The sequence below is a fragment of the Stegodyphus dumicola genome, chromosome 5 (genome assembly GCF_044657685.1).
Source record: "Stegodyphus dumicola isolate Sdum_Otavi_A_Nest chromosome 5, ASM4465768v1".
Taxonomy (NCBI): domain Eukaryota; kingdom Metazoa; phylum Arthropoda; class Arachnida; order Araneae; family Eresidae; genus Stegodyphus; species Stegodyphus dumicola.
The window spans coordinates 28,322,526-28,346,423 of record NC_140772.1 but is presented as its reverse complement, the minus strand read 5'-3'; the positions used below and the strand labels follow the sequence as shown (position 1 = coordinate 28,346,423).

General features: G+C 31.7%; 1 protein-coding gene across 1 annotated transcript in view; it reads right to left on the bottom strand.

Moving 5' to 3' along the window:
• The window catches only part of LOC118202558 (uncharacterized), a 51,884-nt gene extending 28,212 nt beyond the window's left edge, over positions 1-23,672 (bottom strand). Inside the window, exon 1 of the mRNA XM_035374724.2 lies at positions 23,460-23,672. Coding sequence (XP_035230615.1) covers positions 23,460-23,592 — 133 coding nt within the window. The 5' untranslated portion in view covers positions 23,593-23,672. The remainder of the gene's footprint in view (positions 1-23,459) is intronic.
• Positions 23,673-23,898: the final 226 nt, after the last annotated feature.

The window sequence follows — 23,898 nt, the reverse complement described above, 5'->3', positions numbered from 1 at the left end:
TTTACCGCTCGGCCGCTAGTGGGCCTCTATGGAAAATTGGGAAACTTCAGATTAAACAGAATTAAACAAGCCACGAGAGTATGTATATATTTGTTGTAGATATATTTTTATAATTACTTAATTAGTGGATTAACTAACATTTACTGGTATTTTAAAAATCCTCTGACCATTTTTATGACGTTTCCAGATCCTGGATTAGCTTGGAGAGTTAACTAAGGTTATAATTACCTTGTAGAGACATTAGGTATTTTTTTGGAAACATGCAAGATGAAAAATGAGCAACTGCCTTCGCCGGGAATCGAACCACGGACCTCTGGAATACCAGCCCAGTGTGCAGAGCCACTACACCACGAAGGCACGCTAAGAAGGTGGGAGAAATACCTTATAACCTACAGGTTAATACCTACAGAAACAGTCTCATAATGAATGCCGTCGCAGCCCGTTCGTTTCACAAGACATAAACTATGCTAAACAAATTAAGGCCATTTAATGTGTTGGAAAAGAGTTTGATCTCTTGGACTGGTCTTGAGTTCTTGGGAATGAAATATTTGTGGTGAAGCAGAATGGGCAGAACTGAGAGAAGAATGCTTAGCTCTGATTTCATATAATCATTCTTAGCGTTCAAAATTTGGGAAGGAAAACCTATGGTGCAGCTGGAGAAGAAAAAAACACTAAAAATACCATTAGATTATATATTTTATAAGGGAACAAAATTATCAGTAGATAACTGCATATTTTCATCAAAGTTATTAAAATGAACGAATTTGAATTATTTTATCCAAAATCCAGCATTATTTTTAGCTGACTTTCCTTTTCAGCTAATTAAGGTTCGTTTTCAGAGATTTGCTTCAAAGGTAGCTAGCTAGCTGAACATTAGTTTCACGATCATTTGAAAAACCGGACTAACGTAACCTAATATTTGTTTAAGTTTTCTTAAACATTCAATAAAAAGCCTTTGTTCCAGACTTCAGGACATTTTGAGCAGTTCCATGCAAGTTTCATCGTTTTAATACCTAAAAGAGTTTTTGGGTATTTTAAACATTTTTACTATCTTGAAAAAAAAAATTGAAAGGTTTTAGATTTTAAATTACTTCATAGGGGCGTTTTTTTAACATTTTGTGTGTTTTCTTTCTTTATTAAATATCATGTTCTTCGTACTTAAACCATAAAATTCAGTTCAAGAGCAATATCGCAAAATAATTTTAAAATGAGCTTATTTTTAGAATTTCCGATACAGTCTCGTGCGCTGCAGATAATTTTTAGTCCAAAGGGACTTGAGTCCCGAAGGACTATTACTTTCGTTTTGGCATTTTGCGTTGGACGGATAAATGTCGGTTCACTTTTCAAACTGTTGCCATAAAATGTTAGAGTCCTGCATTATATTTGAAGAAATTAAATAATGAAAATCTGCGTAAATGTATGTATATTTCTCACATTGTCATAAAATAACGGTACATAGAGTCATCGAATTTTGAATAACGTAATCCTCCAACGAATATGAGCATGTGGAAGACCAAATTTGAAATTTGAAATTTGTTTTATGATCGATTTCCTATTTTTTAAAACTTTGACGAATTTTTGATTAACAAACTCAAGGATTTCAAAGCGAGCAAATGGCAACGTTGTGCAGAAAAAACATTTTTATCTCCAGCGCGTGAGTCTCTGTATCGGAAATTCTAAAGATATGCTCGTTTTAAAACTATTTTGCGATATTGCTGTTGCACTGGATCTTATGGTTTAAGTGCGAGGAACATGATATTTAATAAAGAAAGGTAACACACAAAATGTTAAAAAAACGCCCCTTTGGACGTAATTTAAAATCTGAAACATTTCAGATTTTTTTTTTTTTTTTTTTTGGTACAGTGTTTCCATTGCTCGCTTTTAAATCGTTGAGTTTGTTAATCAAAAATTCGTTAAAATTTTACAAAATATGAAATCGATAATAAAACGAATTTCAAATTTGGGCTTCCTAGATGCCAATATTCGCAGGAGAATTACGTCATTCAAAATTAAATGGCTCTATGTAAAGCTGTTTTATCACTATGCGAGAAACCAACATTATGCAGATTCTTCATTATTTAATTTCTTTAAATATAACAGAGGGCGATAATATTTGGTGGCAACAATTTGAAAAGTGAAGCAACGCTTGTAGTGAATCAACGCAAAATGCCAAAACGAAATTAATAGCTGGGCAAATTGCCCCTTTGGACTAATACTGGTGAATTGTTAAATTTCTGAAATAACTGGGTGTTAATTTTTAGCATCTTGTCAATTTATATATGGAACTGCTCATATATTTTGTTGAGTTTTTGAGCCGGTTTCTGAACTGCTAGCTCGATCCTCTGCTGGCAAAGATGCTGTCGATCCTACACACTTGGATTTTATTAGCTCTTTAAAAACTAAAAAAGCTGCTGGATGTGATGGCATTTCTTCCAAAGCACTCAAGCATCTTCCAATGAATGCAATTACGTGCTTAACTAAAATAATTAACTCAGTTATCAAGCTCTTTTACTTCCCAAAAGTATGGAAACATGCAGTTGTTGTTGTCTTCTCTAAGCCTCATCAAAGTTCTACTTTTCCTCAAAATTATCGGCCTATCAGTTTACATAGTCAAATTTCTAAAATTGCTGAAAAAATTATTCTGTTTTATATTAATCGAATCATGCCTCCTAGCTCTTATACTTCTGATGAACAATTTGGATTCAGACATCTGCACAGCACCAATCATCAGCTTCTCCGCGTTATCAATTACATTACTGATGGATTCAATTGCAAATTTCCTACCGGCGCAATTTTCTTAGATATTGCCAAAGCCTTTGACAGAGAGTGGCACCAAGGACTTATATTCAAGCTAATTCAGCTCAATTTTCCGAACTACTTTATTCGACTTATTGCCTCTTACCTCAGAAATCGCACTTTTGCTGTCAAAGTTGGAAACACCCTTTCAGCTACTAGAAATATTACTGCAGGTGTCCCTCAAGGCTCCCTTCTCTCTCCTTTTCTTTACAATATTTATACTCAAGACATTCCAAAAGAATCTCATATTACCATCGCCTTATTTGCCGACGATACCGCTATCCTATCTCAAGCTTCAATACTGTACAAATTTTTCTACAAAACTATTTGGAGCTTCTGAATGACGCTGTGAAGAATTGCCGTTAACAGTGACAAAACCAAAGTTATTATTTTCAGAAAAGGACAAACAAACTTCTTTCCGCCTAATCCCATACGAAAAACGACGAAATTGACGACGAAATTCAGTGGACGGATCAAGTGAAGTATCTCGGAGTCACACTTGACAAAAAACTAACTTTTCGGCAGCATTTACACGAAACTGTCAGGAAATTCAATATCTCAATAGCTACTATGCGTCCTCTCCTCGGCAGACATAGCAATCTTACTATCAACAATAAGCTTATTTTATACAAGTCCATCCTTAGACCTACTTTACTTTACGCCAGTCCGGTATGGGGACACGCCGCTAAAACCCACATAAAAAAGATCCAAGTTATTCAAAATAAAACCCTTCGTGAAATTATTAATGCACCCTGGTTCATCCCAAATTCATATATTCACAGAGATCTTCAAATTGATACTATACAAAATTATATAAAAAAACTTGCAATAAATTTTTTCCTTTCTGTACTATTACATCCAAACAGCTGTATCAGCTCTTTGCGATGCTCACCTTTTCCCAGAGCGAAACACAAATATCCTTCGGATATTCTAAACTAACGTTTTGTTAATTATTTGAAGTACCTACTACCTTACTGATCCAACCTTTTTTTTTCACAGTGCTGGTCTATTTTCATTCATTTCATCTTTCTTCGCCGACTGATGGCGGCTAAGTGAAATATCTCATTCTACCATCTTGATTCTTCATATTTTCCTTTTGTTGTTCCAGACATTCTTTTATCTGATACAGAGTAAAAGCGCGCTGTCACTCTCTTTTCATTCGACACAAGCAAGTCGCTCCTTTGTCGGATTCTCTGCCCAACCCCCCCCCGCTACATTTCCAAATTTCCAACTATTCAACTTCAAGCATTATCACTTCTTCTATTTTCAGTTCTTTAAATGCATTTACAGTTTTTTTCTTTCATGAAAGTCTAAAATATACTTAGTTTTTTTTTTTTTTTAAATCATAGTATTCTTTCTTTTAATGCTATTTCAGGCTGTAAAAGATTTTTAATATGATTTGATAGATTTATCAAAAACCTGGGAATGCTCAAGCCTCTTCCGAAAGGTAGTCGGTTCTTCGCTTTACCGATTTTCGCTCATACGTCACGAGCAATCTACTTTCGTAAACTAAACAGAAAAGCTGTATATAAATTTTCATAACACTCCCCCCTTTTTTTTTGTAGCATTATTTGGCCTTGAATCCAGAAAATCTATGTATAAAAAAGCAGATTCAAGATTATCCATCTGACAGCTGAACTACCGATCGTGGTGAAGTAAGTCAGAAAATACTTTTCAGTAACGCTGAAACGAGTTTTTGAGTTTAGAAAATACCGAAGGCCAAGGACAGACTAGTTTTCTTTTGCTTTTTATTAGAAAGAAGCCAGTTATGGTTAAATTAGGACGAAAAACAAAATTTATAATTTTTCCCCTCGAATAATTCTCCCTTAACAAAATTGGCAGAACTGCGTATTATTTTCAAATAAAATTTATTTTACTCATAAAAGAAAATACAACTCGACCAATTCAGAATTTCAATCTTTTTAATGGCAGGCTGAAGTTTTCATTGTTTTGAGCAATTACAAAAACAAAAACAAACAAAAAAAAAATATGGTAAAATTTGTTAATCATGGAAAACATTGCCCAGTTGCCATAGAAAATTTTGACCTCAGATCGAACGTTTGAAAACAAAAATAAGATTTTCAATTGTTTAAGCACAGTTATTACAACATGTATATGGCTATTAAGTAATCTTCAACTCCATTTGTACAGTGATGTTTAATGGAAAGAAGTATATAGTAAAGATCCCAGTTATAGTAAAATGTCATGTTATAGTAAAGTTATAGTAAAATAAGTTATAGTGAAGATCCAAGTTATGAACATTGGTTTAACTAACAAAAATACCTTATAAGTTTACTATTTCTTTAGATTATTTTGATTATCATTCCATGAATTTGATAGCAATTATAAGTATCTGATGGAAATACAAATACTTAAATGAGCATCATAATAAAAAATATTTATGTGATTTGCATTTGAATTTTTTGTTATCTATTATTATTTATTTCTTTTTGTAGGAATTTTATTTGTATTTAAATATAAAAACCAACTTGCTCATTTATTTTTGCACGATTAAGAACTTTAAAATTCTCGTTTGGCAACAGCTTAGAAAGAAACATGTAAATAATATGCAATGCATATTTTATTCGTTTTCGTATGCTGCGCAGAGAAACTTTTGATTCAAATTCGGATAAGGTTTGGATATTTGTGAACGTATATCTCCATGAGTAAGTATTACTGTAAAATTAATCTGTACAGAATTGTATTTGAAATGTTCTTTTTTTTAACCACCAAAGAAAAAAAGTCCTTTCATATAATAATAACTAGACACAAAACGAAATTTTTGGTAGCTGACTTCTGAATAGTCCATTTTTTTTTTTTTTTTTTCAAAAACTGGATAGCACATGGGTCACAAATCACAAAAGATAAATTGCTACCTGTCTCAAATTCTCTTTTTAATCCGTTGCAGTCCAGTGCATAAGCATTCTTTAACATTCAAAATTTCAGTTTGGCTTCTATATGACTCATGAAATTTAGCTCTAACTTCTTCACTGTGCATTGAAATTCTATCTTTTTAGTCCAAAGGGGAAATTTGACCAGAAGGACTATTCATTTCGTTTTGGCATTTTGCGTCAATTCAATACAAGCGTTGTTTCACTTTTCAAATTGTAGACACCAAATATTATCGAACTTTATTATATTTAAAGAAATTAAATAATGAAAAATCTGCATAAATGTATGTATGTTTCTCGCATTGTGACAGAACAATAGTGCTTAGAGCCATCCAATTTTGAATAACATAATTCTCCTGCCAATATGGGCATCTGAAAGCCCAAATTTGGAATTTGGAATTTGTTTTGTTATCGGTTTCATATTTTGTTAAACTTTAACAAATTTTTCATTAACAAACTCAAGGATTTCAAAGCCAGTAATGGCAACGTTGGACAGAAAAAATATTTTTATCTCCAGCGCGCGAGACTCTGTATCGGAAATTCTAAAGATATGCTCAATTTTTGCGATATTGCTCTTGAACTGAATTTTATAGTGTAAGATTCTCACTAGTGTATTTCTCAGTTACAATAGAAAGTGACGAATCTTGAACTAGTTAGCGAATAATCGCTTAAGTTCGTGTAACAAGAAACAACAAGATGGAAGGGTAACTATTTATTATTTCAATGAGATTTAACAAAACTCCGTCTTCGAGTGTACAATCAAAGCCGACACTTTAGCTTGAACTTAAGAGACTAAGAAATAAACTAAAACTAAGATTAACTAAAGAGATATAGCCAGAGCTATCAAGATTCTAATCGAGTTGGCCCCTTAACTCTATCTGACTACGAAGCTTATCAAGGGCCTGAGTACGGCCGAGCGTAATAACAGCTTTGAGAGAGAGTAGCAAAAAGGCAGACGCGCGCAAATCAGAAACTCTTGATTCTTTCTAAATCAGCAAGTAGACTTCGCGATTTAGATACCGCTCCTCCTCATTAAGTATTCAGAGTGATTCCAAAACTACGTTCTGGCCGGAAGTAGTAAATTGAAGTTAAGAATTTGACAGGAAAGGAATTTTAACTTAAAATTTAACTGTTAATAAAGTTAACATAATCCTTACAATGGTTTAAGTACGAAGAACATGATATTTAATAAATAAAGATAACACAGAAAATGTTAAAAAAACGCCTCTTCGGACGTAATTTAAAATCTGAAATCTTTCAGATTTTTTTTTATTTTCTTCTTTTAAATTTTTTACTCGGACTTACTTCAATGCAATTTTTTTTTTGAAAATTTTTAATTGAACTTACTGCTATCATTTAAATCTAACATCATAGCATCGAAATTTCCTGTCTCAGTTTTCCCCATCTTCTGGATTACGTGTAAAACAGAAAAGTAATTGCAGCATGAATTTCTTTAAGAATGCCGCAAAACATACATTTCTTGGATTTATTTTGACTTTATTTATAGTGTTGAAATCTCTTCCAGTGTTCCCTTAAATATATCATCAGCTTACTTAGGACTTCACAGAATTTGTGCAATAATAAAGTTGTAAGATTCTAACTAAATTATCTTTACTTGAACTGTAAAGCGACTATTCGCTAAGTTCAACTGACAAAGCATACGAAGGGTGAAGAGACCCTTTTATTCAACTCAAGAAACGATTTACAGTCGCCACTCGTGGCGCTTACAAAACTCAGTCAATACTTTTGGCTGCAACTCAAAATAGAAATATAAAGTTAAAAACAGAAAAGTTAAATAATCAGCTGAAACTGCACAGAGGTAATTAACACGAGCTGGCTGTTAGCCCTACCACCGACCTAAACAAATTGAGAACTAATACTGTTACGGTTTTTTGAATTGAATTACCTATTTTTAAGTAGAATTAGTTGAAATTGTTTTATATTACCGTGCAATACAGCACGAGACTTATTTGAAGAGAAAGCTACGCCGGAAAAATTAAAAATACAGAAGCACGCGCATTTAATAAATAGATATCTCGTAATTGTATGCTTTTGCTTTTCGGGAAAATTCGAGAAAATACGAGACTTTTCTCGTGCATTTAAAAAGCTTATAAAAAGTGGGATCAGAGCATCTCAGTTCAGTTGTTTTATGAGTTGTTTAGAAAACTGTTGTCGTTTACTGTGGCGAATTCGCGGGGAAATCGGATTAGCTTTTTCTATTTTGAATTAGTTTTGTCGAAAGTTTTGGTAGTTTAAAATATAACTATTGTGAGATATTGTAATATTGTACGAATATCTGAGGAAATTTAAGCATTTTGGTTTAGTTGTTGTGATAATAGATAATAATAAATTTTATTTACTTTTCATCGGACTTGTGCATTTAATTTATGTACACACTCAACAATGTACACGGGTGTAAAATAGCAGGCTTTAGATATCAGTGAAACAACATGGCCAAAAGGCCAAACACGCTCGGTCTGTAGTAACTCAGACATCAGCTTAAATAACATCTTGCTACGTTACTTTGCATAATGCCTGAAACTGAATTATCCTTCTGGCAGGAAATGAAAATGAGAAAAGATAGAAAAGGTACATAACTGAACAAAATTGATTAGTTTAAAACTAAACAAACTCTCTTACAAAGCATAGGTTCAAATCGAAGAAAGGAATAAAATTTATTAAAATATCTAAAATTTAAATTAGGAAAAAAAATTTAAAATCTTAATATTAGAGAATTCTTTAAATACAGCAAAACCTCTGATGGGGTTTATTTTTTGTTGATGACCATTTTAGAGAGTACCAATAGTTTTTAGAACATAAACAAATATCGGTATTGGATATCAGGTCTCTTGGTTGACTGTCTAATAAAAGAACAAAATCGTTTGGAGCCTTAGGAATATTAAGAACGTTTACAGTCTCTAAGTTGAAATTCAGTCTAAAAAGCAATTCTTGTAGTTAAGGTAGATTATATGAGTTACTAAAAACTTTTTTGATAATTTAAGCTAACTAAGGACTAAGCCTTCCTAAGGACTCAAATAAAATTTAAAAACCCTCTAGAGCACATTTTTCTAATCTCAATATTTTAATAATAAATAAAAAAATCTGATGTGTACACCACATGACTTCCTTGTACGGAATATTAAATTATACACATTTTTTTTTTTTTTTTTTTTTTTTGGCATTTCATTTAAACTTATTGGATTGAATTAAATCTACTTCGCCGACAGCGCATAAACCACAATAGAATAAATGCATTCTTTAAAATTCACTCTAGTATTTGTTTACCATAGCGACACTCTGGCGCTAGATTCACTTAACAGTATTATATTTCGTTCATATTATAACTCATAATGCACAACATTTATATCATTTAAAGAATAGAAAAATCTAATCGTTGCTACATGTTCTATTCAAATACTATAATAAAGCTAGAACGATGTATAAAAGAAAGTAAGCGAACAAAACAAAAAAGAAACAGTTTTTCACAGACGATTGAGTATTTCTCATTCAATTAACTCAGTTCTCACTTCGCGAGAAGGCAAAAATACATAAAAACTCAAAATATCTCTATTAAAAATTACGAAGTAAATCTCAAACTCTTATTTCCTCGAAAAAATTCCAGAAAAGATTAAGCATGATTTAATTGGCAATAATAAATGAAGGCGTTATCTTTGTTGTTGCGAAGCTAAGTTTCTGTAGATTGGCAACAAATCCACTAGTCTCCTGTTTCAAATGTAAACATGAATGGCCGCCATTAAAAAAAGGCTTAGCGGCATTTAAACAACTTTAAAATTGCTGATAATTCTATTGCACACAGATTTACTAAAGGCATAAAATCCTTAACCGCAAGATAAAAACAACATAATTCAATCATTTTGAAAGCAAAAAATGTACAATTTACAAACATATAAGAGTAAAGAAACTGATATCACTGAGCACAGAGTGGATATATAATTTATATATGTTTGGTGAGGCCGATTGCAAACAAAATACGAGGTGCACATCTGCATGTTATAGTAGTCCTATATACAAAATTTCAACGTTCTGAGGTTACTCGTTTTTGAGTTATGCGAGATACGTACGTACATACGTTCGTACAGACGCCACGAAAAATTATCTTCAGAATTAATTTTAAAGCAGTTTTATAATTTTTTTGGAGGAAACGAGTCTTTTATTCTGTCCCTTACGTACAGATATCACGCAAAAACATCGTTAAATTGCATTCGATGCGGTCAAAATGGATATTTTCGTTGAAATATGCTGCCTGAAACGTTTCGCGATTACAATACTTCCTTTTTATAATACTTCCTTTTTACTTCGTACAAGGAAGTAAAAAACAATTACGTTTTGAAATATGTACAGTTTTAAAAAGTAAACATTATACATGCATGTGCAGGTATTAACTAAAAAATAAAATTTAGAAACCCTAAATAAAATAGTACAAAGTGAAATTGTGAATAAATGCTGTTATATGCATAAATTTAACGCGAAACCTAACCTTGTAATTATTCTGCTAATTTACTGTAATTGAGAATATAATTGGAATCACCTGCGCTGATGTAGTTATTTAAATGTACTTCTGTGGCTTCGTATTGATCTGGATGTTTGCTCAGTTTTGGGACCATCTACTTCCATTACAGAATTTGATGTATTTAATTCATTTATAATGTAGTCTCTTTAAAAGTGAAAGAGATAGAATAACTTTAATTCCTGTTCTACTTTAATATCTAGTGGAAGCGCACTGACTAAAACTTGAAAAGAAGTTTTTGGTATAATGCAAAACGGTTTAGTTATTATGCAGTACTGCTTATTAGCCCAAAGGAAGTTAGCCCAGAAGAGTTATTAATTTTGTTTTGGCATTTTGCGTTGGTTCACTATAAATGTCGGTTCACTTTTCAAATTGTTGCCACAAAATATTATGAGCCCTGTGCTATATTTAAAGAAATTAAATAAAAGAGAAAACCTTTTAAAAAGCTTAAAAAAAATCCGAAAAATTTCAGATTTTAAACTACGTCCAAAGTGGTGTATTTTTAACATTTTGTGTGTTACATTTATTTATTAAATATGACGTTCTTCGCACTTAAACTATAAAATTCAGTTCAACAGCAATATCGCAAAATAGTTTTAAAAAGAGCATATCTTTAGAATTTTCGATACGGAGACTTTTGCGCTGGAGATAAAAATGTTTTTTCTGTACAACGTTGCCATGGCTCGCTTTGAAAATCTTGAGTTTGTTAATCAAAAATTCAAGTTTTACAAAATATGAAATCAATAATAAGACAAATTCCAAATTTCAAATGTGGGCTTCATGCCCATAGTCGTAGGAGGATTACGTCATTCAAAATTCCATGGCTCTATGTACCGTTGTTTTATCACAATGCCAGAAATTTGCATACATTTATGCAGATTTTTCATTATTTAATTTCTTAAAATATAATACAGAATTCTAACATTTAGTGGCAACAGTTTGAAAAGTGAAACGGATATTTATAGTGAAGCAACGCAAAATCGGAAAACGGAAACAAAGACCTTCAGGAAAAAACCACTTTGGACTAATAATGAAGAATCTGCATAAATTTATGTATGTTTCTCGCATTGTGTTAAAACAACGGCACCTAGAGCCATCCAATTTTGAATAACTTACGTCTAGACCCGAATATGGGCATCTGGAAGCACGTATTTGGAATTTGAAATTTGTGTTATTATCGATCTCATATTTTGTAACACTTTAACGAGTTTTGATTAACAAACTCAACGATTTCAAAGCGAGCAAAGGCAACACTGTACGAAAAAAAAAAACCATTTTTATCCTCAGCGCGCGAGACTGTGTATCGGAAATTCTAAAGATAAGCTCATTTTAAAATTATTTTATGATATTGCTGTTGAATTGAATTTTATGGTTTAAGTGCGAAGAACTTGATATTTTGATATTTAGTAAATAAAGGTAAGCCACAAAATGTTATATATATATATATAAATTGGGCGAAATGTAAAATCTGAACGCTTTCAGATTTTTTTTTTGTTTTTGTTTTTATTTGTTAAATTTGTTGAACTATTAGTTGTTCTTACTGTGCCGCTACAATGCCACTATACAAGGCACCACAGATTAATCTTTCAACTGCTCTTGAATACAGTTCTTTTCATGTCTTTCTGTAAGTTCCCATTTATGCGTCATTTAGATAATTTGCGACTGCGTATATTCGATCTCGTCTTTCAGAGAGATGCGGAAACCAGATTACGTTTTTATGAGGTATGAATCCCACCTGGTTTAAGGTATCATTATTTTGAAAATAAGGACATTCGTCCATAGTAAATATGGTGGATATTTTACCAATTTTGAAATTTTAGGAATGTTACCATTTTTGTTTTAGTGCTATTGAAACTAAGTTTACCGATATTACCACACTTTTCTATAGTCTCTAATCTTTCTGTAGTCCATAAACCATTCATAATAGTTCCAGAGTCCATAATAGTGAAGAGTTTGCCCTTAGAAAGAGCTCTTTTCAAGAGATTAGAGGCACAATACTGCATAAGTGAAACGTCAGAGGACTATGCAGGAATACTGTGAAAAGGTATATTTACAATACATATACCAGTCTTCATTTTTTCAAGGAATGTAGTGGTACTTTTTGAAGTATGACTGGTTGCTTTGTCTTGATAAAGTTTCACTCTTATGAAACTTATGAAAATCATTGGTATGGAAAAATGGAAATTCTTCCATACATTTGATAATACATTGGATTGACTTTAACATATTTTCTCTCTTCTAAAGTTCCCATTATAAGAAAATCCTACTGCAATCATAAACCCTTGAAACTTTCTCTGCACTGAGGTTTGTATATTTTTTTCTCTTTTTTTTTTTTTTTCGATAACAAATAGACCTTTTTCTGTTGCAGTCATTTAGGGACCTATGCTTTATTAAGACTCGCAATGTATTTCCATTTATCTTCTGCTAAATAGTTTTCATACAGAGGTCTACAAATGTTTCTGCTTTGAGACACATTATCTCGGCAAAAGCTAGTGAATATTATTCTTTTTAGATTTATTAGGCTGTAAATCTTGGTTTATTATTTTATTTATTGTTGCTTCAGAAGTATTTAAAGATTCTGCAAATGATTTCTGCATTGGCGTCTTTTCTTTTCTTACCAACCATTCAACCTTGGAAACATTAAAAACAGTGAGTATCATTTTCGGGTATTCGTCTTCTGTCCTATTTCTATTAAGAAGACGCTTTAAATTGACGGACGAACTTCTTTCCATTGATAATTCTCACTTTCCAATTAATTATTTTGCACTTAGAAATTTTAATATTATGAATTTTAGAGTGTTTTTAAATTACGGAATAGGAATGTTTTTCTTCCGAAATGGCAAAACTTATCCTTTTCAATCCACAGCTTGTTTACGTGCGATATTTTGAAATAAGAATGAATTTAAAAGTAGCAGACGATTTTCTCATTTCAAATAACAGCTATTGTCAGAAAATTTTATCCCAAAACGCGTTTTTAAAATTATTTACTGAAATCTTTCTAAAAATGTTAAACGCCTTCTATGTATTTAAAGTTTGTAGTGTACGTTTTTAGAAAGTTCGGCTTTTCCTTGTAAGGTAAGCCATGCGTAGACATTAGTCAGTTAATAAATTGAAAAGATAAGTGTTGTATTTTAATTCCACTGTCTTTAGAAATACATTCTTTTGCTAAATAAGCATTAGAACATCCACACAAAAGATGTTTCCTTCCGAAAGGAAGTCCTTAGATGCATTAACCTCTTCTAAGTTCCTTTCCAGAAATAGTTAAAATTCAATATCAGCAAAATTTCCATCATATGTCCAGGAATGTTATATCAAAGTGAAGTAACGCGATGAGATATTTATCCGAGTATATTTTTAATCTTAAAACTACATTTTATTCGTAAATTGCAAAAGCAAACTGCAGTGCATAAATATTAAACATTATTCAACATATACATTATTCAACGTCTGTTGCCCAGAAAACTTTTCCAACCTAAACTGACTAATGACAGAAAATAACTAATGGTAAATTAATATTTAATATTAAATGTTTTCAAAAGCTAATATTTTGTATATTATATTTATGGTTATTTATTATAATATTTTGTATATTAAAATATAGATAGAAAATCTATTTTAATAGGTTTGCTTCATTATACTAATAACCAACAATCCAAATTTGGTATTAGTACGTAGATAACCAATACTTTGTTATAACGTGGAAGTTAAATGAAAGAAGATCTTATTTATGCCACATGGGGTTTGGTATATTGTGCTATTTAACAACGGCACAATTTTCTTTGGTTTCATTATCTTTTTCTCATAAGATTGTTCTTTTGTTGACTTATCATACTGCATAAGTTTTTTCATGAAATAAAATACGGAGAAGTGCTTATTCATAATACGTACAACGCTTAATGAATGATATGGAACTGTAGGTAGGGATTTTATTTGTTCGTCGACCTTATTTTCAGTGGAAATTTCTGAAGTGGATCAATATTTATTACTGTAAACAGACGATAAAAATTGTTCCTGTTTTTATCAAGAGGAGGGGGGTAAACTCCCGGTATCTTATCTGTGTAAATACTTGATATTTAGGACAAGTTATGAAAAAATTTTAAGCATTTTATCACGCAATTTTAGATGGTTTCCATGGCTAATTTTTGCAACAATTTAAGTAGTTCCTTTAAACACAAAAATTACTTTTTTAATAAATAATATATTTCTAATAAGCCATTTTCTCCCTCCTTTCCCCATACCTTCGTGGTGTAACGGTAGCACACGCGGCGCGTATTCCAGAAGTCAAGGTTCGAGTTCCGGCGAGGGAATTGCACATTTTTCACATCTTCTGCTTCAAAATAACGTAATTATTCTACAATTTTTAGTTGAACGTGTAATTAATAGATCCAAAGACATTGATATTCGAAATGTCTGTAGCTTAGTTTTTTCAACGTTTTTGCCTGACTATTTTGTGTTTCATTACACCGCCAAGATATTTATTAATCTAGAAGGCCTCCGTTCCACAATGTATAAGAATTTTCATTTTATCATCTACGAGTGCATTTAAATTACCAATTCTCAGACGTGTTGTGATTGGTCCAGGCTTTTCTGACGGAACTACTTAAAAGTAATATATCTAACTCTTAATCATGTATATTTACATGTTACTCGATATTAATATCTTTAATCAATTTCATTTAAAATGCATTAGCGGTTAATTTTTTAATTACCACCGTTATTGTAATTAATAAAATAAGCTTCTGATCCTATATATGCGTATACTTCGGTATAGCACAAAGATTTGCGCGCCATGTAATGACAAGTTGTTCCTTTAATAATTTAAAATTAATGAATCAATGTTGTTAATTTCGATAGTACAGTCGATTTCGTTAGATTATAAAATTCTAATTTTTTGGTTATTTTTAATTTATATGCATGCGAATGTAAGCGAAAGTCCAGTGAAATACTTTATACCGTTGCGTGAGTATGGGTTCGTAACAGATTGAATTATTTTATCCAAAGAAACACGTCAGAGTTCTGAAACGTTCCACAGAAATACTCATACAGGTGTTAACAGCATCACAGAGTACAATTAGCAGTTACATTTCAAACTACTAATAACTACTACTAAAAACTTTAAAACGCAAGCAATACAAAGCACTACTAAAAACTTAAAAGCAAAAACTTAACGCAAAACTTAAAACTACTAAAAACTTAAACGCAAAGCAATACAAAACACATTTATTTAAATAGCAAAGCTAACCGGGAGATATCTCAGTAGTCTTAACTCACACTGAACTAACAGCTAACAACAACAATTGAGGGCACTTTGATAATAATAGTCTTTGCTGGCATTAGCTAGAAGTATATCTTGCTTTTTATAGCAGGATCAGTCAGCTGAATAGCAGGATCAGTTTACTTTTGAACTTGCAATTCTCTTCCGTTTCTCGACATTCTGGTCACACGTAACACATCCAACTTCAGTACTACGGTTTACCGTAAACCTTCATCGGTTTGCTTTCTACAGCACAAATCATGTCATCCGACTAAACAAAAGTTAGCTTCATTATATTCCTATGTTTTCAGTGCTCTTCAAGTTTGCTCCTCCAAACTATCCCTTGATGAAGAACTAAATTATTTAAAAGCAACAGCTATTGACAGAGGCTTTTCATCCAACATTATTAATCAAGCAGTTGAAAAATTTTCATCTCAACACACCAAAAGGCACACTCTTGTTTTAGGAGATGATAAAAATTCTGTTGTCATCCCCTTCTTTCCATCAATTAGCTATAAAGTTGCACGTATTTTGCAGAAATTTAACTTTCGGGTCGTTTATTCTACCGTTAATAAAATTCCGAGTTCCATACTCAAGGACCCCATTCCGGATATGAATTCCTGGGGTATTTATAGTATTCCTTGCCAGTGTGGTTTAATTTACATTGGCCAAACTAAGAGAGCCTTAAAATTTCGAGTAAAGGAACATCAGGCATATGTTAAAAAAAAGGAAACACAGAAGTCTTCTGTTGCCCAACATTGTTGGTCCGAAAATCACACTTTCAATTTTTCTGCTGCCAAAATTATTCAAAAAACATCTTCAAGAAACACTTTAAGAGTTAAATAAGAAAGATTAATTTAGAAGTCAAACAACAAAAATCAGCGTTATATTTACAAATTTTCACAGGACTAGTTTCGATGATTTACCGAACCACCATCTTCAACTGCAAAAGCGCAAATAGCGCAAATCCATTTGTTCTTTTGCAGCTGAGGATGATGGTTCGGTAAAACATCGAAACTAGTCCAGTGAAAATTTGAAAATATAACGTTGACTTTTGTTGTTTGACTTCTAAATTAATATTTCTTCGGCGTGTTATTGTATCTTAACTCTTAAATTGTTGAATATTCTACAACTATTGCATGCAGATTAACTACAGTCACAAAAACCTAACCGGAACATAAGAACAACATAATTTAATTTTTTAAAGCAAAAAATGAGCAATTTACCGACATATAAGTATAAAAATTCTGAGGTTACCGAGCGGAGTAACATAGTGAGTGTATACGCCTGGTGCGACCGTTTGCGACGAAAAAGGGAAGCCCACAACTACAGCAGTACCAAATACAAAATTTCAGCATTCTAAGGCTACTCGTCTTTCAATTATGCAAGACATATACGTACGTACAGATGTCACGAAAGAATCTCTTCTGAATCCATTTTAAAACGATTTTGCAATCCGTTTTGGAAAAAAAAAGAGTCCTTTATTCTGTCGGTACGTACAGATGTCACGCAAAGAAAATCATTCAAATAGATACGAGAGCAGTCAAAGTGGAGATTTTTGTTGAATATGATACCCGAAAATTCTTGCGATTACACTAATTCCTTTCACTTCGTACAAGGAATGAAAAGAGATTTAAAAAACTAAAATATTCGAGAACTGTGAATGGTCATTTTCAGAGGAATTTTGTAAATAGTCAACTCTCGATAAAGCTAGATTAATACTGGGAACGACATCCACTATGAACTCATAATCACAGTTTTATGTTACGACAATTAAAACAAAGTGTCTTCTATAGTGTGATTAACAAAAAAATACTATTAACAAATTTCCTTATATTTTTCTGAAGAACAAGTTCATTTGGTTATGTAAATTAAATTGGTGCTCGAAACAAAAAGAACACACTATTATTAACGACGAATAAACATTATTAAAATTATAAACCGCATTAAAGAACATATTTATGAGAGAACTTAAAATTGTCATTGAGTTCAAACTCGCGTAAAAAAATGGTTAAACTTTTAGATTTTAGTTCTTACTCCAGATATCATGTGCTATCACTGATATTAACTAACGCATTTTTTCTATTTGTATTTTCTATAGAAATTTATTTATATTGAGTGTTTGTAATTTTTCCATCGCTTCTCAATAAACAAATCTTTTTTTAGGCAAGTTCCGATTTATCCACCTCCATTTTAACTCCATTCGGTAGTTAACTGTATTGGAAAATAAAAATAATTATATATTTGCTAAAGTGCAAAGGAATGAAAATTTAAAAAAAAAATCCTTTTTATTTGAATCAATAAACCCTAAAACTGGTTATCTGACTAATTGTGGAGAAACGTAAATTTCCAGAGTAAAAACACAAGTTAAACATCGTAAATTTTTCAGAGTAGAAGCACAAGTTAAATATTTTCTTCAAATTAATTCAGGTTTTTTTTTCTTTTTTTTTCTTTTTGAAAATAATACATTCAAGAAAGACTCGCATCAGTTTAGAAATAATATCTTTTCATGCGAAATAAAAATGGTTGAAATATTTCCGAATTTTTATTTCGAACTTTCAGTTTCGATTTAAACTAGTAAATAAAGCAAGCAATGATAATCTCTAATTGCATTTAACAAACAAATCAAGACGTATTTTAATTTTTTTTAAATTTTCAATATAACTTTTACTTTTTACTGAACCATTTTATTATTGCATGGGAGATATTGAAAAATCTATGCTGCTCTGCTTTAAATGAATGAATTTTTATGAAGAAGAAAAACTTGCAGAGGAAAGTGTAGGAATGGGGGAATCTTTAAAGTTAGATAAATATCAATAAATTTTTAATTTCAGAATTCTCACTCAGTAATGGCAATGTCAGTGACACTTATTCAGAGTTTTTCGGTTAATTCACTGTTTAAAGCAGTGAGCACAAGAACTATCTACCTAAAAGAAGGAAAGCCTGAATGGAGGGGACTTTGTAAAGGAAACTGGCTCCTATTCCCTTAACGCATACTTCACGCGAAAAGCATGAAAACCTTCGCAACCAAATAATTTTTCCAAAAATACAGCATAGGAAGAATTGTCGTTTTTCACCGGTCTTATAAGTAAGTAAATAGCATGCCCACTTTCATTTTAAAGACAAAAGTATGATTTGGAATGTAATGCGGAACTGTTATAAATATCTGAACGTTTTTTAAATTGTATCCTGCATAAAAATAAAACAAAAAATGATGAAGGCTATAAAATTTTATCTGATTAAGACATTCCTTTAAGTCAGAGGTTTCAAACTCAAATATAGCACGTTGAACTTCTAATTATCCAAAAAACATCCAGTAGAAAATGCCTTGTCTAGAATTTGAAAAGGATAAAAGAATTTGTGATTTCCTGAGCGAAACACGGCTTTCGAAGCAATGAATTCCACTGTGTCTTCTGAGGGATGAAGAAAGAACTGAACGCTAATTTACGGTCGGAAAAACCATCCTTGTTATCATAAAACAGAAAATTTCTGCTGATAAGGTAACAGCATTTGGTCTTGAAAAAGATGAAGGCTATAAAGTTGTAAGCCAGGAGGTCTCAAACTTAAATTGCATGACAGTTGAATTCACAATCTAAAAACAAACGATGGCCACAACATTTTTTTAACAACAACAACAACAAAATATATATATATATATATATATATATATATACAGTGTCTCACAAAAGTGATGGGACACTTCTGCTTCGCAAAAGGAAACTGTAATAAAATTAATTAAAAAACATGTAAAAATTTTTTGTGGGTAATTTCATACTTAAATTTAGTAACAATTATTACATAACATACATTTTCTTAAAAATATTAAAATATTAATTTAATAAAAATACAATTGTTTAGAACGGAGCAAAAAATGGCTCACATAAGTGATGGGACACCATTAGATACTACTACATACTACAATAAAAATATTTTTTGGGGTTTTTATTTTTACTCAAAAGCAATTGGCAATAATTTATAAAATCGTCTGCAGTATTTCACTCCAGTTTGTTTTGGAATTTTTGTGTTTTTTAGCTCTGTGCAGCCATGAATGCTAAACGAAAAGAAACTCTGCCTAAAATTCGAAAATTAATTATTAATTTGCATATTGAACGTGAAAAATCTATTAGAGAAACTCCTGAAACAGTTAACTTGAGTCATTCAACAGTTTACAATATCATTAAACGATATAAAAAGAACATATAATTCAGGATAAAAGAAGACCTGGCCGACCATCAAAGCTATCCAATGGAATAAAGCGAATTATCGTTCGAAATATTAAAAAAAATCCAAGAATGAGTGCTCCTAAAGTTGCTGCTGATTTACAAGCATTATATGGAGTAATTGTTAAACCTGAGACTATTAGAAGAGTAATTCGATCTGCTGGATATCACGGTAGAGCAGCCAAGAAAAAATTCTTCGTAAGTGAAAAGAATAGAAAACCCAGACTGGCTTTGGCAAAATCCAACATAAATAAGAATTCTGATTACTGGAATGAAGTTATATTTGCTGATGAGAGTAAATTTAATATATTTGGTTCTGACGGTAGAATCTTGGTGTGGAGAAAACCCAGGGAAGAATCTCAAAAACAGAACTTGGTGCCAACAGTAAAACATGGTGGAGGAGGAGTTATTGTATGGGGTTGTATGTCGTCCGCTGGAGTTGGTACTCTTGTTTTTACTGACAGTATAATGGATCAGTACAAGTATATTGACATTTTAAATCAAAACTTGAAATCTTTAGCACGAAAATTGAACCTTCATAACGATTTTAAATTCTACCAGGACAATGACCCCACGCACACTGCTCTGAACATTAGACTCTGGCTGCTGTATAACTCACCTGAAATAATAAAAACACCACCACAATCTCCACAATTAAATCCCATAGAGAATATTTGGCAAGAATTAGAATCAAGAATTCGCAAACACACCATTTCTTCAAAACAACAATTAAAAAAGGTGCTTCAAGAAGAATGGGGTAAAATCACTCCAGAAATCACAAAAGAATTAGTCGAATCCATCCCAAGAAGATTAAATCATGTTTTAAAAGTAAAAGGAAATTCAACAAAATATTAAAACCTTTTAAAAAGTAAAATTTTTGGATAAATATTTGATGGAAAAGTAAGTGTCCCATCACTTATGTGAGCCATTTTTTGCTCCTTTCTAAACAATTGTATTTTTATTAAATTAATATTTTAATATTTTGAGAAAATGTATGTTATGTAATAATTGTTACTAAATTTAAGTATGAAACACACCCACAAAAAATTTTTACATGTTTTTTTAATTAATTTTACTACAGTTTCCTTTTGTAAAGCACAAGTGTCCCATCACTTTTGTGAGACACTGTATATATATATTTTTACCCCCCCCCCAATATATATATATATATATGTGATGTATCAGCTTTAGTCGTAGCTTAAATAATCAGACGATAAGTTTAAAAAACAGGATCCATTTATTATTATTCAGGAGAAATAGCAGTTACAAAAATCAGAAATCCGGAGTAAATAAAAGAATTACTAATAACTTTTTGTATGAAGTTTACTGCATTGTGACTTTTAAGAAAAAGCCCCGATATTCCTTTTGCGAGTCTTTTTATAGCCTCTGGAAAGACGGAGCTTCCAAGAAATGACGTCAGCCTCGTCAGTCTGGTCCTCTAGAATATGCGTCGAGTGTGCTACCGTTACACCACGAAGGCATGCGGAAAGGAGGGAGAAATTACCTTACATACTCCCCCTTTTAAAGGACGACAGGATATTAGAGGACCCAGTCATCAAATCCTGGTGATAAAAAATTAGCTCCTCAGCAAAACTATGGTCCAGCATTGAACTAGAAATATAATAAACCTAAAACCACCTTTTACGATGTTAATTGGTAAACATTTTTCATTTCAACTAATATCGCCGAACTCTGGCAACACAAGGTATTGCTGATGTTATTATCTGTAAATTAGTCCAATGGGAAAAAGTACTAAACGTTCAATCTCTCGTTCCAAATAAGTTTTGATTCTCGCTTTCCAGGGGTATTTATTACTTGAAATTTTTTTTATACAATAATGTCTAATTGAATATTTTAAATGTAACAAGTTTATAGCCCTTTCAGTATTCAGTAAAGCCGAGGCACTGCAAAACGATCCAAATTTCGATAATAAAAAGATATGTTTACATTCAAACAATGCGATCACTATGTTCTTGATTTGGAGAGTGCAAAAGATCGTTTTATTAAGAATTCAAATAGATGAACAGAAAGCAATCCTGTTGTTTATAAACCAACCAGCATTTATGGCGTTAACTCAAAAACAGAAATTTTAATTAAACTAAATATCAGTCAGCCCAAGGTTACGCACAGAATATGCGTAACCTTGAGCTGACTGATATTTAGTTTAATTAAAATTAACAACAGCGTAACAGCACTATTTGCAAGGTTAAAGCAATGCCGTAGAATATCAGTTAATAACATGCGGAAAACGCTTTGACTAAAGCAATCTCAAACCCGAGTTTAAATACACGCTAGCTAAAATGTGCGTTCTGGCAGGAAAACGGAAAGAGAGAAGTGACAGTAAAATTTCGGAACATAAAATAACTGTTTAATTAAAATTACCTTGCAAGTAAATAAATAAATATTTCTAACATCACCCGTCTAAGATGACCAACTCTCCAACATAGAGCCATCGAATTTTGAATGACGAAATCCTATTGCGTATATGGGCATGTGGAAGCCTAAATTTGAAATTTGGAATTTGCTTTATTATCAATTTCATATTTTGTAAAACTTTAACGAATTTTCGAGTAACAAACTCAACCATTTGAAAGCGAGCAATGGCAACAATCTACGGGGGGGGGGCAACCTTTTTATCTGCAGCGCGCGGAACTGTGTATCGGAAATTTTAAAGATAGGCTCATTTTAAAATTATTTTGCGACATTGCTATTGAACTAAAATTAAAGGTTAAGTGCGAAGAACATGATATTTAATAAATAAAGGTAACACACAAAACAAAACGTTATAAAAAGCCCCTTTGGGCGTAATTTAAAATCTAAAACCTTTCAGATTTTTTTTTTTTATCATTATAGTATTATAACGTTACTTGCCGAGTTTTCATACTCCATATGCTGTATAGAGTTTCAGTTGATATATTAAATACCGATTTTTAACATATTTCTGTAAAGCTACCATTATAGCCATTGAAATCTTTTGGAACACTGGACTCTCTTCTCAGTAAAGTTTTATTACATTTATTTCAGCACACTACAAATTTTTAATTTGATTGCAAGCAATAAGTACCAAATAAATTAATAAAAAAAGAGAAGAAAAGAAAAACAAATAAAAAAATAAAATAAAATTTCTAATTTAAGTATTCATATTCTAGTTTTAAATGCTATTATTATTATTATTATTATTTTAAAGTTTTAACTGCATTTATTTTTATAGGTTACCGTAATAATTTATTGTCTTAAGAGATGAAGTACCTCGGCAAAGTTCTAGTAAATACAGAAACTTGAGCAGGATTTACAGGATTTCTCTGCCAAGATTCCCTGGAACCGTATTATTCCGCAATAAACAGTGATAAATTCTTTAATAATACGTTATATTTACGGCTAATCACTTGTAATATTTATGTACAAAACCCTTGAAATCTCAGAATTGTTCTCAGGGTTCCTCTAGAATAGGAAGAAAAAAAAGAAAAAGAAAAAGAAAGAAAAAAAAAAAATGTTGAAAAGCACTGATTTAAGATACAAGAGAAGTTAGAAATAGATTATATATGGAGTATGTAAGAAATTTCAAATAAAATTCTTGAACGTATGTGGTTTTTAATGATTTGAGAGTTAGGAAAACAAGGACATAGGATATCATGTACGATATCATGCGATATAACGCTTATAAAGCCCATCAGTTAAAAATAATTCTTGTTTTGAAATATAGATGGATATAAGCGAATAAAATTCGTATATATTACGTTTATAGTGTACAAAGAATTAGCGCAATTTACCTGCTCGGTAGTTGCACTCAGGGCAAACAACTGTTCCATCCACTACAAAACACCTGACCTTTTTACCCCAGTTGACGTCCTGCGTTGCAGCCGCCGCGAAGAGAAGCAGAAACACTCCGTATTGAATCCACATGACGAGTAACACTGAAATACTCTTTGATTTTGTCTATCTCGAGTTTTGCCCGGCCGAAGCGAGGAAAAAGCGGAAGCCTTGCGTTTTCCCCTTTTTAAGCGTTTCGCGGTCGCATCCTCTTAATAATTCGTGTCACGAATCAGATGAGTCGAAATTCGCAACCTGCAGACGATGATGTAAAGATAAGGAAAATGACTTCTTTAATAATTTCATTCATTTGCACAACTGTTTCTTTTCTTTTCTGAGAACAGTAGTAACATTTCCCAGCGTTAATTATTTCATCGAATTTCAAATATCAAAATTCAA